Below are 16,878 nucleotides of genomic sequence, written 5' to 3' on the forward strand. Positions count from 1 at the left end.
GTGTCTGTGTGTGTGGTTTTTACAGCACTCCAGTCTCTGTAGTCTACACAAGGAGACCAATGCATGTGTATTTATGAGGTCAAAGCTCAGTGAGAAATGGGAGACACACATTCTGCTAAACCTTTTATACATTTTTACGATTGATTTTCTCTGCAGATACAAATCTTTTTCTTCTTTCTTTCAACACTTCTGCTCTTCCTTTTAACTTTCATTTCTCTCTCTTCCTCACAACTACAAACGCTGCGTCGACTTCCTGACACACAAGCACGGTATTGCTTTTTTAGACTTTGAACACGCCCACACATTCACACATATTTATAAAACCGGCTGCGTTACTAACACTTGCTTTCAGTTTTAGCAACACCAGTGTTCACAGACCACGACAAAGGTAATTATATTTTTGTTGTACAGTAATGTGTATGTGTTCTTTGTGATAAATCATAATAATCAGCTGCCATATTGAGATATGACCAAAATCATTTGTGGTTTCACGTGTGTGTGTGTGTGTGTGTGTGTCCTAACGTGCCATTCATTTGCATTTTCTGTTTTAAAATTGTATGAAGTTTCAAAGTTCAGTCCTGTTCCCTTTAGAACTGACATATCAGCTGCTAGACAACAGACAACATAGTGAAATCCACCAATACTTTTTATACTTTTTAACATGTAGAAATTCACTGTTAGACTACAACAGAATATAAGCAAGGTTTAATAATACAAAGTTTTTAGCACAAGAGAATCCCAGAGCTTAAGTTAGTAATTCAAATCCTATGAATGATGTGTATGAAAACTGAAAGCAAACATTATTATTGTGTACAATTTATGGTATGCATTCTGTATAGCATATCTGCAGCTGCAGATCAGGCCTGAAGATTTAGGCCTTTAATTAATGTCTTACTTTAACATTCAAATTTATTGTCCTGTTTTATTTTGTTTTTATTTCCTATTTAACCATTTTGTAATTGTATTTAAATGTCTTTTTTTTTTATTTCCCTGTCTTCCTTTTATGTTTTATGTAAAGCACTTTGAATGACCTAATTGTGGAAATGTGGTATACATATAAACTTGCCTTGTGGCAACTGGATGTAATAAGGTCAGTTAGTTTTTTAGTGATAGAAAAGTTTTAAACTTGTTTAAGATGGACAGTGTATGAAGATATGCTGATAAAAGCACATTTGAATCTGTTACACACAGAAAAGTTAGACATTTTGGAGAAATACACTTATTGTGGAGAGTTAGATGTGAAGATTGATACCACTCTCTGCCCATAATAAATATAAATATTAAACAAGAGTCAGGACATGGTCGGCGGTTCAATCCCTGGCTCCCCTTGGTTGCATGTCGAAGTGTCCTTGGACTGAACCCCGAATTGCCCCTGGTGCACGAATGTTAGTTTTTCCGGAGAACTTAGGCTCAGTGTATGAATGTGTATGACTGGTGAATGCAGATGTAGTGTAAAAGCACTTTAAGTGGTCGAAAAGACTAGAAAGGCGCTATACAAATACGGAGCATTTACATGGTTAGCTTAGCTTAGTACAAAGGGGAAACAGCACTTAGTATGGCTCTGACCAAAGGTAACAGAATCCACTTTGTGTTATGTGTTGAGCTGTGCTGGTGTAAAAAAGCAATTTGTCATTTTTAGGCTCCTGTTTTCCCCTGTTTTTCCAGTCTTTGCACTAAGCTAAGTTAGCTGACTGCTGATCGGAGCTATACTTGGTGGACTTACTTGGTATCAATCTTCTTATCTAAGAAAGGAAATAATTTTATTCCCCAAAATGTAAAACTATTCCTTTGACATTTAGTCAAAGACATATGGGCCAACCATAATTGTATTTTTGTGGTGTATATTGCGAGAGTTTAAGTAAAAATCTTTTAGAAGTACCACAGCTCTTCGGTTTAATACGCCAATTTTCTGATTCCTCCATTTGAGTGAATTAGGATGCAGTCTTAGAACTGTGTCTATCAACAGTGCCAGAGTTTGGTTTAGGGCTGCAACCAACAAATATTTTCAGAATCTTCACTATGAATAGAGCCATTGTGTGGTCTATGACTGTGGGGAAAGTCTTCCCAAATGTGTCTTGATAATGTGTGTTAGAAATAATAGAGGCGCCACTTAATGCAGAAAAGGCACTTACAATGACACAAAGAACACAGGAACAGCAATGCAGCTTAGCTTCACGATGCCGGCTGCATTGCGGAAACCTTCTACCTCCTTCATGGTGAACTCACTCAGTTGTCATCTCTGGTACTTATTACTGCACTTTAAACTACTGGACCAGTAACATACTGTTACATACAGTACATGTGCACAGTAAGCCGACTCCAGGCCATTATTCACCATTTTGTTCTCCTTTCCCTCACAGTTGTTCAAACAGGAAATGACTGCTTTCATGGTTTTACTCACCCACCTGTTAACTAGAAAAATAACCAAATCGTGGCCCCGGTTGCCATGGTGACTGAACATCCACAATGCCAGGAACCCGCTGTTGTCTGTCTGCTGATCCAACTGATTCTTTCTGCATCCGATAGTCACGTGTCTCTCTTCTTGAACCCTGTTAATTTGATTCAGTTCACTCTTGAAGGCCATTCTGGCGCTACTGTGTGTCGGGTTCATAGGAAGGTAAAAGGATATTTTAAATTAAGTTGTAATAACAGGGTTTTGTGTCTTTACATGTGTCAGATGGAGTTTGCCTGCAGTCATGTTGTATGTAACTGGAGTCCTGGTGAGACAGGTGAGTGTACTGATTAAAATTTTAATTTTTGTGTAACTTCTCTCTGCCTGAAAACTTTGGAAAAGTTTGCCTTTTTTACATCATCCAACTCATTTGAGATTTTATAATACTCAACATTTATGACATTGCTTTTCTGAGTTTTCAGTCTCCTTGGGCAAGATTCTGAACCCCAAATTGCTCCCAGTTGGCTGTTCAATCAGTGTATGAATGTGTAAAAATGGGTGAATCATGTGATGTAGCTTAAAAGCGCTGTGAGTGGTCAGAAAGACTAGAAAGGTGCTATACAGTACACACCATTTCCTAGATTTAATAAGCACTTTGTTAATCTTGTGCTGCATAAATTAACCTTTTCTTCTTTCCTTACTTCCTTCCAACCTTGGTGACATCTCGGTAAATCATTTGGGTGATCGTGCATTCGACTCTGCGATCATGTTACTTTTATTTTTTTGTATTAAAGTGTGAGTTAGATGGGGGTTGGTCGGATCATTTCAAGCCTGGATCGCCTATTGATTGTTTAGCAAAGACCAAAACAATGATTTTTGGCACCGTAAATCTGTCTTAATGAACATATTTTCCCAACATACACAGGTATTTCTCTTATTGAGCCCAAGTATGACAACATTGTGATTGCTAAACAGCATGAAGGTAATTATCTCTCTTTCACACTCACACACACACACACACACACACATACACACACAGCATCCATAAAGGTCGACATATTTAAGCTGTTGTTTTTCTCTCAAGAGTGTCACATTCTCAAGAGTATTGCAGTGAAATAACAGGAAAGAATATTAAGTAGTAACATCTGAGTGTGTGTGTGTGTGTGTGCGCGTGTGTGTGTGTGTGTGTGTGTGTCATGTTTTTATATTGCGGTGGGGACTTTAACCTGAATGCATGCTAACCAATAAAGACTCGTGTCACTGTGGTGACATATTGAAGGTTACCACAGGCAGATCAGACAAAATCACTAAATCATCCTCAGCACTGCTCATTTGAATAGAGTTTATTTCTTTTTTTCTGTTTTTATAATTGCTTAATATTAATGCATATTGTCTGCTAAGTAGCAGAAGGGAGTTACAAACTCAATTTCACTCTACAATCTGTTGTATTGTGACAAATAAATCAACCTTGTACCTAGGTTAGACCAATAGGTTTAAGGTAGGGGTAAACATGTAGTGACAGTAAAGGCTAGGGTTAGGGACAGGGTAAGTGGTAACGTAAGGGTTAAGGTTAGTTATGTTGCTGTGAGGCTAAGGGGCTAGGGAATAAATTATGTCAATAAGATGTCCCCACGGGGATAGAGGAACAAGCGCATGTGTGTAGGTGTGTGTGTGTGTGTGTTGGGGGGTTATGCTTGCAAATGCAAGAGATAGAGAGAAACAGTGAAGATATAAAGATAGCAATTCAGAACAGGGGAAGTCCATACACAGAAAAAGTCGTGTTCAGATAAACTTAATTATACAAGAACAAAGCCGTACTTAATTTCAGTTTTGATCAGTTTCTGCTTATTTTGTACATCCACCCACAGCCAGTGTGTCTTACCACCAAAACCTGGTCCAAGCGAACGAAACGCCACCTTCACCATGTAGTATGGATAGCTGACAAGCTGGTTCAAACTGAAAGGAAGTTAACATCCACACCCAGATCAGTTTGAGATAGTTTTATTCAACTGAAGCAGATTCAACTTGACCTTGCTTTGTAACATACTCTAATGGCGTAAGTTGTTTCCCAAATCTGTACTACTCGCTATAGCTTACTAATTCTCATCTTGTGCTGTTTTTACAGTTAGTATACAAGAAATACAAAAACACACTCATTCCCTACATGTCTGCTCTTGGATTTTTGGTTTTGGAGAGGAAGACACTGTCCTCTAAATGCTTTTAATGTTGAGTGTATGTCTTACCACGGCTCCATGCACTCTGCTTTAACATCTGAAGAAATACAAAGCTTTATAGGCCTGCCTTGCCTATGATTTGCTTTTCAGTTTGGTGGACAGTCAGCTGGGACACAGCTATCGTTTTTATCTTAATGTGAATTGTTATTGGTGGTCTTCATTTCTTTCTTTCTTTAGATCCACTTCCTCCACCGCTACCTCCCCGTCGTTTTAGAAAACCTCGTCCTACATCTCTGCCTCTGCCCCCTCTTTCCTCCTACCAGCCTCCACTCGGTCCTCCATCCCTCCCGCCACCTGTCCCGCCCAGATGTGAGTTTTGTTGAACCCCTGATTGTCTTAAATAAATCGTGAGTGTTACAAAGTTATATTTCAATGTGGTGTTTTATCAGTTGACAAGCTGGAGGGACAAACCAGGCTGAACGCCAACGTCAATGTCGTCTCCCTCAGCATTGGAAAACTGGTCAACATCAGCCAAGGTCCGAGGACACACACACACACACACACACACACACACACACACACACACACACACACAAACACCTGTTCCACTGTTCGTTTGACACCTATTTCTCCGTCTCTAACCAGCCTCAATCCTGGAGTGTTTTCAGAGCCCAGTGATTTGTGGGAAATGTAGTGCTGCCTTGTCATGTCTGAGTTCTACAGAGAGGAATGTGAGTGGTAATTTATTTCACCTTTTCCTTTCTGCAGTCACGTACTTGCCAAGTTTTTGTTCAGTGAGCTTTTTCCTCTACACTGTCAAAACTTTTCTTTGTTTATTTGTTTGAGGTATAGTTTTATTAATCAGTGGAAGGGGGGTTAGGGTGTTAAACAAAATAAAAATAAAACAACTCCCCTTCTCTTCCTCTTCCCCAGGTTTGGGTGTGTGAGTTCTGCGGATATGAAAACAGCATAAACGACAGCGTGAACAGAGTGTGTGTTGGTCAGCGTACAGGTGTTCACAGTGACGACCTTTACCTGCCGAATCAGAGTGATGATGACTACCAAAACCTGGAGGACACACTGGTGGTGTTCTGTGTGGACATTTCTGGCAGCATGAGTGTCACTACAGAGGTGTGTGTGTGCGTATTTAAATGAAGCAATGTCAGACGTTCAGAGGGGAAATGTCTTTTTGGTGGAACTACTAACAACCCACAGAAATTTGAAACATGGTGTGACACCACGACTACCACACTGCTTTTTATGTAAGAGGTTGTAAGCAAATAATGTTTGGAAGCACTGGTATAATGTTTATTAACATGAGCTTTATATATTTATATCATAGCCTATAATGTAAAATCTTAATTTTAAAAGTGACTAGTAACTTTTAAAACTTTGTTAGTTAGTAGTAGCAGTAATAGCCACCATGTTTCTTTATACCATCTATATGCTGAACAGGAAGGAACGCTACCTCCAGGAAACTTCACCAACAATTTCAAGAAAGGAAAACATCACAGTAACAATGCAAAGTTTGTTTGGAGGCTACATAAAAAAATACTACCTTAAAGCACCAGCACCCATGAAAGTCAACGTATCTAAGATGTTGTTTTTCTTTCAAGAGTGTTCATCACCTACTCAAGAGTATTGCAGTGAAATAACAGGAAAGCGTATTTAGTGTGTGTGTGTGTGTGTGTGTGTGTGGGCACACATCCTATCTTTGGTGTAATGCACTTTGTTTCTCTATACTGTCAAAACTTTTGTTTTTGTTTGAGGTATACTTTTTAATTATCAGTGGTTAAAACAAATGAGCATTAAAATGAAAAATACGTCTATGTAAAATGATCCCCATAAATCTTTATACGTATCATCTTTCTAACATGTTTGCTCCACTTTAGGTTCCTTCAACCAGTGGATCTCCAGCATACATATCCAGACTAGAGGTGAGATGTTGATTTGTTGTTTGTGTGGTTCACTACTAAACTGCTAAGGGGCTGAATACACTCTTTACCCATTGTAATAAAACATGTTTGACGTGAGGTGGTATTAAAAACTGTTGCTCGTTTTAACTGTTGCTTGGTTGTTTTTTCCACAGGGTATGCAGGATGCCCTGCAGAAGGCGCTAAAATCCCTGCTGCAGCAGTCCCCCCACAGGAGAGTGGCACTGGTCACGTTCAACGATGAGGTAGGAGAAATAATGTTTTCCATTTTAAAATTAAATAATTAATGTAAAATCTAAAGACAGGTCACTATTAAAGATTGTATGAGACTGAACTAAGAGGTTTACACATGTTTAGCAATGTAACTAAATGAGTAAATGTAAGATAAGATAAAACTAGACCTGCCATTACCTCAGTATTACCTCAATCCAAGAACATATACCAGACATTAAAGACATTTAAATGTTCAAGACACCTTTAACATAAGACAGACCTTTTAAAAAAACAAGGAACAGAGCAATACTGACAGTCAAGACACCCAGGAATCACCTACAAAAATAATTAAATATACTAGAAAACACTTGACTCGTCCTGCCACATCAAAAGCAAGACTTCCTGATTGTTTCTTCTGAAGGGAAGAAAATGCCACAATATCTCCAACTACAGTAGAGTTTTTCAATCTTGGGTACTTGGGATTCCCTGTGAAAATATAAATTACTTGAAGCTTTTCTACTTGGAGGTAAAATTGTGCTATTCTAATATAAATGCTGTCATGCTTTAATACCCTGTGATCCTCTAACCTTCCTTACAGGTTGTAATATACGGTGATGGTACTAGTACTCCACTCACTCTCAGGGATTGGGCGTTGGTCGACTACGACCATATATGGCAACAGGGTGTGGCCTATAGCATCCCTCACTGCATCGCTGAGACCTACAACCAAATAATACACAGTGTCAAAGAGTAAGTGTGTTTGTGCGGCCAAGGTGGAAAGTTAAAAGCTCTGTAGACCATCCCTTTGGTACAGAACTGAATCTGTGTTTTTATTATTTCTGTATATCCAGGCTCAGGGAACATGGGGCTACTTGTCTTGGTCCTGCAGCGTTAGCCTCAGTTGCCATGGCATCCAGGTACCCCGGGTCAAAGGTGAGTGTAAAGAATTTTAAAGGAATAGTAAAGTCGCTTATTTGCTTTCTTGCTGGGAATTAAATGAGAAGATTCTACTATTTCTACTATTTCCAGGCAAGAAATGGTCCGCCGCACGATCCCGTCTAAAAATGCTACTTGTACACTAATGTTTGTGTATCATTTAAATGAACAAGATATAACATGTTCACCCTTTAATTCTTAGGTCTGGTCTTCAGTGAACCAGCACTTATTCTCAGCATACCTGTTATATTTCATGTTTATATTGTATTTTCTTACACATTGGCTACACCTTCCAAACCCAAAATGAGTGACTTGTTTCAACATGGTTACATGCACCACCAGAATCAGATTTATTGCCACATTGATTTTACACATACAAGGAATTTGTTTTTGCGACTGGGTGCTCAACAACAATAAACATAAACCTATATAAATAAAGTATTTAAAAAAGTACTTTTAAGTAATCAGATCTGATGATGCTGCTATGAGAGTCAGTGTCCGCGGGGGACCCGGGCCTTGTTGATGAGGCCAGCTGCAGATGGGAACAGAGTTGGCTGTCTGAAGCAACTGCTGTCCCGTGTTGGTGTCAGCCACGATCTTTCCTGATTTTATCATTTATTATCTTGAGTATGTGTCACTTTATCAAAGTGAGGCAACTGATCTGCCGAATCTCCCATCCCATCTTTACAATGATGCTCGCCATTTGACAACCGCCTGTGTGGACTGGCAACTTAAAGACACAACAAAGAGACTTGTGGGTAATGGAGTTCCTGATCTTCTGTGTTCTGCAGGTGATTTTGTGTACTGACGGCCGCGCCAACATCGGACTTGGTGAGATTGAGCTAACTCCCTCTCTGTCCTCCTCTCCACTTACTCAATATTTCTACAAACAGCTGGCTCAACAGGCTGTTAGGAGTGGGTGAGGACACACACACACACACACACACACACACAGAGTTGTATGATGAACAGAATGTATTGATACAGAGATGTTATGGCCTTGCTTGTAATGCATGTGCTCATTATTGTGTAAATGAATCTAATTAAATCAAAAGTATAGAATTAAATCCGTTCTTTTTTTCTTCTTCTCCCAGAGTCATAATATCAGTAATGACTTTTGAAGGGACAGATTGTTGCTTGGCTGACGTTGGGAGACTTGCTGATGCTACTGGAGGAAGGGTGAGACACGCACGTACTTTCACATAAGTACAATTGCTAGCACTGAGGAATGCTTTCAATGAATGCAACTGAACTGAAATGATCTGTAACCTTTACTTGACTTTTCTTTTTACCATTGCTTTTAATTAAATATTTACATGGTGAGAAATGAGTAGGTAATTGAGTGAAAAGATGAGATGAGAGTGAGACTGAACAGAGTGAAGGAAGTGGTCTTAAATCTTGCGCCCGAGTGATTTGCAGGAACCTCTGTCCACCTGTAAACACGCAGGTGGGTCTAGAGTATAACTGCAAAGGCCTGCTGACAGACATGTCCTGGTTTCTCTGTAGTGTCCGAGGGTTTTTGGAGTTTCAGTGGACCCAAAGATTGCTGTTCTTTAACATGTTTTTTTAATGTTGACTGGTAGAAGTTCAACCATCTAACGTGCATTTCTGATTGGGTATACTAGCGGCTTAAGTACCTTTTACAGAGCTGCTAGTCTGACAGTCGACTTTTAGTCTTGTTTGGATTGATTTCCATTCAGGCAGCTGTTTGTTTGTGATTACTAATCTATCATAGAGATGGTTTCATCATTTATTTTTCCCCTAATAGTGCAGTTGTGAGTAGGATCATATAATATTCTCTAAGATTCCTGGTTAAAGACATGCACGACATGTGGACTGAAGTATTGAAATGTGTGTGTTGCTATAGCATGGTGTGATGTAGCAAAACAGATTACACGTGTATGGTATAGTAGCTAAAGAAAACAATCTAATTATGTATGTACATGCTATGAATGAATAATCTTGACTTGTAAAACTCATTGTATATATTTCTGTTCCCTTTCCTGCACAGGTGAACATGGTGGACATCGGTACTGTTGCAAAAGAGATCCAGTTAGCCTCCATCGACAACGTCCTTGCAACAGGAGTCACTGCAACCCTGTTAGCTTCTGATGGAGTGTGAGTGAGGACTGACAACAGTAATACATTAACAGGAACTTTTCCGGTTGTTTTATATGTAAACCCACCAACCTAAACGACAACATAAGTTGCTTTATCCATCTAGTGGAGTATTTCCATGCCTTCCAAAACTTTGGTTAGGGTTAGGAAAACACTGTGGTTTGGGTTAAAGTAAGTACATTGTGTAAGTCACGTGATGGAGGTCAGTCAGTAATGTTATGTAAATTAAAACTCAAAATAACATTTATTTGGTTTCACATGGAACTCAAACACTCTCAAGTGTATGTCCGGCGTTTGACCCATCCAACCATCCCATCCTGCCTCCTTCTTTGGACTTTCTCCCTATTTATAATACATCACTGGACTTCCTGCTTTGCTACTGATGTAAATATGGGTCATATTTATGTGCTGCACACACAACCTGTATTGTTGTTTTTCTGGTGAGGACAGTCTCAAACCTACCAACGATGAGAACATAGATACCAAAATAATCCACGTCCGTGGTCCATGCTACTATAAGTCTGGTGTAAATACTGTATAACTATATAGCTATAAATATGCCAAAATACTAATTTAAGTGCTTTCTGTTCATAAATTCTCCCTTTCCTATTCATTGCATCTATACCTGGGAAACCTAGCTCGTGGCTTTTTTTTTTTTTTTTACTATTTTCTCTCGCTTTCTCTGTAGGTATTTTCCATATGAGGATGAAAACAATCACAAACTGGTGAGAGAGATAGGGAATGTGACCAAGGGGCTGGAGATCACCGTCCAGTTTGCTGTAAAGCCAGAGTTTATGGACGGTAAGACCGGTGTTACTGGCCAAACAAAATAAATTTCAATAGATAGGTTACACCACATTGTGGGGACCATGACCTGGCAGCCCACTGACATTGTGGGGACTCACACCCCAGTGGTGTGTTCTGTTTGCCATAACGAGCACATAAAATGAAATAGAAAGAATTGAACATACTTAACTGATTAAATTTGGCACTAGGTGCTTCACAGAGCAGCCAACGTCCAAATCCAATTAATAGTATAAAATAAACTGTTATGCAAAGATGTAATGTGTGTCAATGTGTGTGACAGTGTGTCTCCAGAAGGAAACACTCCCATTTCAGCTCCAGCTGAGGTTCAAGACCAGAGACCAACAAAACGTCACTCGCATCATTACCGAACAACGACCAGTTACTATCAGCAGGTAAACAATACTCTAGTCACCACTGCCACTTTTAAAGGCAAAATCACCAACTCATTTACAGAAAACTGTAATTGCTTCATGTGCTGTTATATGTCGCTCTGCTTCTATCTAGATTGTTTTTATTATTCAACAATTGTGCCATCATCTACTCTCTGTAGATTATCTTATGTCTTTTAATTATTTTCTCATCTGGTCTCTTTGTGTCCTTGTGCCTAGTTTTTAAGGTTGGTTGTTGGGACTGTGTTGTCCTGCATCCTCTGTCTATTGTTTTATGTTTTTATTTATATCCCAGCACCCTTTCCCCTTTCTTAATTAACTTGCCTGGTAAAATAAAGCTATAATAAAATTTAAAAAATTAAAATAACACTATAGGGTAGAATACTGAGCTGTGTAATACTTTTGCAGTATTGACCTGATTGTATCCATAGTAAAGATCAAAAACTGTCATAGTTGACACATTAGTTAGTTAAATACTCAAGTAATTATCCTGTGATACATACCGTCAATGTCTGTGCTTTAAATTATACCATAATTTTAATTTTAGGCCATACTGCCCAGCCCTAGTGAGAAGTATGAATCTTTTATTTTTTTGGAATGCTTATACTCAAATGTAATGCTTTGCCATGTATATGCAGTGTATATATAAGGGTGTCATTTTAATATCACTGTTGAAACTTGAGTGTTGTGAATGCATTCTGCTGTGTTATTTTATCTGTCTTTTTCTCATGTCCTCTGTCTGAAGCCGGATTTGGGCTGGTAGCCTCAACATGGCGGTGCTTGGTGTTCACTGTGCTCAGCTCTGTGCCAGTTTAACCATGGAGGGTCGAGTGCAGGAAGCACAGAGGCAACTAAAAGCACAGCAAGACCTGCTCAACCAAATCAGGTATGACTCTCTGACCTCTGAAATCATGTTTCTACCAGGCACCATTAAAAAAAGGAATTATTTTCAGACAAGATGACAGTCACATAAGCTAATATATATATATTTTTATAATTTAATCACTATTTGAAAGTTTGAAAATCATCACTTACCCGTAGTATGCCCTTGGTTTACATCACATTGTGGGGACCCAGACCTGTCAGCTCACAATTGTGGTGACTCTGACTGTGTTTGGGTGCGTGCATGTGTGCCAACCTGGCAGCTCACTCCTTTTTACCATAAACTGTTGATTTTTGACTTTGCCTTTTCACACCAAGTCTGTATTTTTTGTCTGAAATTGTTGCTCGTTTACACACCTTTGAAACTTTCATCCCTCACTAAAGTTTTCAGAACAAGTTCTATTTTCTGCCCTTTTTTTTTGCATCCATCAAAAGCACAGTATATTTTCATAACTCAAATAGCCCATTTTCAACAGGTCAGACGGGTCAGACTTTGTGTGCAAATGTCTCCACTGGGATACAGGAACAAACGTGTGTGTTTGTGTTTATTCTGGTTGTTGTTGCATTTCCCCTTTCACATAGTAAGCAGAGGCCAATCCAAAAGGAAGAGAGCATTTATGGCAACTGGATGGACACCATGACGACAATCTGTGACGACATCACCACAGAATCCCAGGTAATCGTACATTTCACCATTTCATTCGTTCATATCAATGAAAGCGATAAATTCATTTTCAGTAATTTGAGATTTTTCTTTCCTTAAAACTAAAGAGTGTCCGGTGAAATAATTTCATCAGTAAAACAAAGTCAAATGACAAGAGTGAAGCTGGCTGTTTCCACCATCTCCAGCTTCTAGCTTTAGCTTCATATTGATAGAAATTAAAGTATCAATCTTCTTATCTAACTCTGAATAAATGTATTTTCCAACATATTGATCTACTACTTTAAATCGATCTGAAAATCAAAGTTCCCTTTAAACAAGGCAAACGTATGGGACTGCTTGTGTCACAGAACTCTAGTTTGTAACCTCTTTCCTCCTGCAGACCCTGTCTGATGAGGCAGCTAAGATAATGTACCAGATGAAGAGAGCCAGCAGCGTCAGCAACAACAACAGCAACACAACTGAGATCCCAAAGAAGACACAGAGGAAGAAGAAGAAGGCACTCATGGAAGCAATATAAAGAAATCAGTCATCCGCAAATACGGAGACATTATTTCATATTTGGCCATATTGGCTCACTTAAACTTGTTAAGCAGGACTAGAGGGATGTTCATTGCACAGCTGACTGTGAAGGAATAATTTAACAAATGACGTGAAAAGCACAGAGCACTGTTTACTCAAACAAGAAAATTAAACATGATTAAATAACCAACAAGGTGCAAGCTTGAAAAAGATGAGGTTAACACATGACTTGTGGGTCTGACTGAAAAAGAGCTCGGAGGACTTATTCATCTTTCATCTGTCAGTTCATATGCCACGTCTGTTTTAGCTTGTCATCATAACGTGTCAATATTCACAATTTACATTAGGAAAATGTGTTGAAATTGGGCCTTTTATCACAAACCAGACTCACGGAAGGCTACAGGTGAAAGAGGGAACATGGAAGCCTCAGTATTAACACATCATTTAGTTTCATACTTAATCCATCACACTTGTAACAACGCAGGTTTCTGGTCAACAGTCAACTTTTTCTCAGCCTTGAAACGTCGGTGATGGCGCACTGGATAAGACACATGCCTTTGGTGTGACAGAGCCAGGTTCGAATCCACTGTGACACATCAATGTGTCCCTGAGCAAGACACTTAACCCCTAATTGCTCCAGAGTAAGTTGCTTTGGATAAAAGCGTCAGCTAAATAAATGAAATGAGGCCCGGAGTGAAAGCATCAAGTTCAGGACAGGATGTTATTGGCAGCTGCAGAACTTCCCAGAACAATGAGGGACACATACAAACATTATATCAGGGCAGATTGTCATGAGAAATGTAGACAAACAAATCTGTATTGTATTTATTTGGATTTCTGTTTTATAGGAAATATAAATCATAAAAGGGAACAGATTTGTTTCATGTCAAATAAAATGATCTGATCAGTCTTTTTAGAATTCTTCCTGCCTTTGTATTTTATATAATGTTTATAAACAAGTTATTCTACCTCAATTTTTGAGCACTTTGGAAAATGACATTTGTGGCAATAAGCATATTTTTAAAGGTCTAAGACTTGTACAACATATTGAGCATCTATAAAAGGAGGATGTTCCATTTTGCTCAAATTAAGCAGGCACTGTTGGGCAAAACGAAATGGCCCCTGACATGGTGTTGTAAATGGGAAGTTCTTTGTGAAGTCTGAATGTTGTAACGGTAAAATGTTTAGACAGTAAAATACATATTGATCTGTATCTTGACATATTGCCTAACTCAAAAGTGCAGATTTGACACAGATTAAAAAAACATATAAGAAGCTTGTTTTGAGTGCTTTAGCCTTTTATTGGTGCATAAAGAATTAAAAAGATAACACAATACAAGATTGTGCTAAAAGCATTATACATTCAGTAAACACAAAGAGACAATTCATCTCTGGCTTATGTCACATGTAGCTTCATTCCATAAGTAGCATTGCAGCGGTAATGCATGTGGAGAAATATAGAGCCTTCAGGTTAGATAGGAGACTGATGACACAGACAGACAAGTCATAATCACGAACACACGTTCACCAGTGTTCCTAATTTTGACAGGTACTTCATGCCTCTGCGTTACACAAGGAATCTCTATGGTCAGGGTGGCTGGGACATAGTGGAAGATGTTGACTTGTTGGTCAGCTGAGTCCCTGCTTAAGAAAAAAAAAAGAAAGGACATGCATCTCTGTAAATTTAAACATTTCTCTGTAAATTACTGGTCATCTTATACCAAATGTGGATTTACAGTATAGTCCGGTGTCTCCCACATGTTTTGTCGCCATACTATATTAATTGCACCATACAATAGCACTGGGATCAGCACTTGCATGTGTACAAAATGGTCATACACACACAAAACAACTCAAAGCATTGGCATTAACACGCACCATCAGCTCTGGCCAGAGCTATTACGGGGCAATCAAGTGCAGACACAGCCAGCATCTTCATGGTAGATATGATGCAGATGTTACATACGTTAATTGCCTTCAATAAAGAAACACAGACAAGTCAACAATACTTGTGAAGGGAGGATAAATGAGATAAAAGACAGAAGAAACGAGGTGGAGCGAGGAAAGAGAAGAGTCAGAAAACCTGCTGCAGAACTATCTTCTTCTTTTTGGCCTTCCTGTGTAAAAGTGCAAAACAAGAACAGTTCTTATCTTAGGCTGTACTGTGTTTTAATCTATTACCAAAAAGGCCACAAAGAAAAGAGCTCAGTGTGCAGAATTTGGCATTCACTTATTTTCTTGTACTTAATAATATAAATATAATATAAACATCATCATGGCTTGCCATTTTACAAAGTTTAATTTTATTTTAATTGGCATGTTGATACTGAAGATATTAATAAACTACACAAAGTATTTCATTTGTTTTCCTACAATATTTGCTCTGGCAATGCAGCATCTGCTCATAGCAGCCACATCGTTATCAAACACCTTTATGGTGATGTTCAGGCACCCACAGTACGTGGCTAAGGTAAGGGATCACGGTCTTGGTTAAACACTGAAAATGTCTGAAGACAGGTTTAGTGTATTGACATTTAACACAATGTTACCCTAACCTCTTATTTCCTAAACCTAACCACATGCAGGACTCAGGATGTGGACCTGTGTCTTGCTCGCCCACCATCCACCTCTCTGTTACTTGCTTGCACTAAATAAATGTAGCACTTTAATATCTAGTCTGCAAACTGACTGCACTTTCCCCCCTTTGTTTGGTCGCTTATTCAACAAGCTAAGGTGCAGAATAAGACGTTTGTTCATTCTTATTCTCAATCCCTCACACCTAAGAGCAATTTAGAGTCACCAATTAACCTAGGGGAGAACATGAAAACTCCACTCTGACAACCCAGGACCTTCTTGCTGTGAGGCGACCTGTTAACCTGTACCATCGTGGCACCCAATCTGACCTCTGTTAAATATAAAACCCTTTCATGAAGTGACTACTTCATGAAGTGAAACCCTCCTCTCTGAAATATATGTGACAAAGATACAGTGAAAACTCTGATGCAATAATTTGCAAGTAATAATAATAATAATAATAAGTTTCCCCATCTAGAATTTCACATCAAAATTTTCTGTTTTTTTCCCATAACAAGAAAGATACTAGAAATAATACGATGTAATATTAGTGACACCAAATTTTCCTTTTCTCTGTGTAATCAGTTTATAAAAATATCACCACATGTATTAGATAATTGAATTTCCTTTATTACACAATTAGCCTACAAAGAACAGGGCACTGGTGATACAGCAAGAAAAGATGCGACAAAGATACCGTGATAACTGACGCAATAATTTATCGACTTCCCCTTTCTTGAATTCACAAAACGGAAGACAAACGTACTGGGCAAAGCATCAGGGTTACTGGTTACTTTATTATATCTATTGAGTATATCTGCAAGTCATGTTGAAAGAGACACATTATAATATCTTTACATGGTACTAGCTGTAGAATAATTTGTTTACTTGTTAAATGTTTTAAAAAGCATATGTATATACTAAATTAAACAACTATTTTTAATATATAAGAACATTTATTTTAATTTGTCCAATATTCTGTTTCATGGCAAAAGACCTTGAAAACTAATGCCATTCTTGTCAGCCTCAGCAGTACTTTTATTTAGTTATTAAGTGCCAATTCAGCAAATGTTAACTAGTAAACAATATATTCAACATTATTGCTTGTTAAAGCATGAAAAATGGGGCAAACTAGGTCTAAGCCACGTGTCTGATTGGCTATTCCTCTCTGAGCATACATGTGATTATCCAATAACAAAAACTAATCTTTGTTTTTAGTTTCTGTGTTGTCTTACGTTTCAAAGTGCTTTCTACTGAAAACATTAACCAGGTTACT

At 38.5% G+C, this 16,878-nt stretch overlaps 1 protein-coding gene across 2 annotated transcripts; it reads left to right on the plus strand.

Moving 5' to 3' along the window:
• Positions 1-123: 123 nt before the first annotated feature.
• On the plus strand, positions 124-14,308 carry si:dkey-9k7.3 (circularly permutated Ras protein 1). Of its 2 annotated transcripts, XM_038732508.1 has the most exons (19): positions 124-388; positions 2,678-2,729; positions 3,318-3,374; positions 4,804-4,935; positions 5,016-5,102; positions 5,212-5,297; positions 5,500-5,697; positions 6,459-6,503; positions 6,656-6,745; positions 7,312-7,463; positions 7,565-7,646; positions 8,441-8,568; positions 8,744-8,828; positions 9,661-9,767; positions 10,456-10,568; positions 10,855-10,966; positions 11,709-11,849; positions 12,428-12,521; positions 12,889-14,308. In XM_038732508.1, the coding sequence occupies exons 2-19, from the start codon at positions 2,678-2,680 to the stop codon at positions 13,024-13,026; spliced, it is 1,899 nt and encodes a 632-aa protein (XP_038588436.1). In that variant the 5' UTR covers positions 124-388; the 3' UTR covers positions 13,027-14,308. The 2 variants fall into 2 exon arrangements, with proteins under 2 accessions (XP_038588436.1, XP_038588437.1); XM_038732509.1 differs by lacking the exon at positions 3,318-3,374.
• The last annotated feature ends 2,570 nt before the right edge of the window (positions 14,309-16,878 follow it).

This window comes from Micropterus salmoides, unplaced genomic scaffold, assembly GCF_014851395.1.
Source record: "Micropterus salmoides isolate LMB-PRFRI ecotype aquatic unplaced genomic scaffold, ASM1485139v1 Ms_hic_scaffold_2, whole genome shotgun sequence".
NCBI classification, from domain to species: domain Eukaryota; kingdom Metazoa; phylum Chordata; class Actinopteri; order Centrarchiformes; family Centrarchidae; genus Micropterus; species Micropterus salmoides.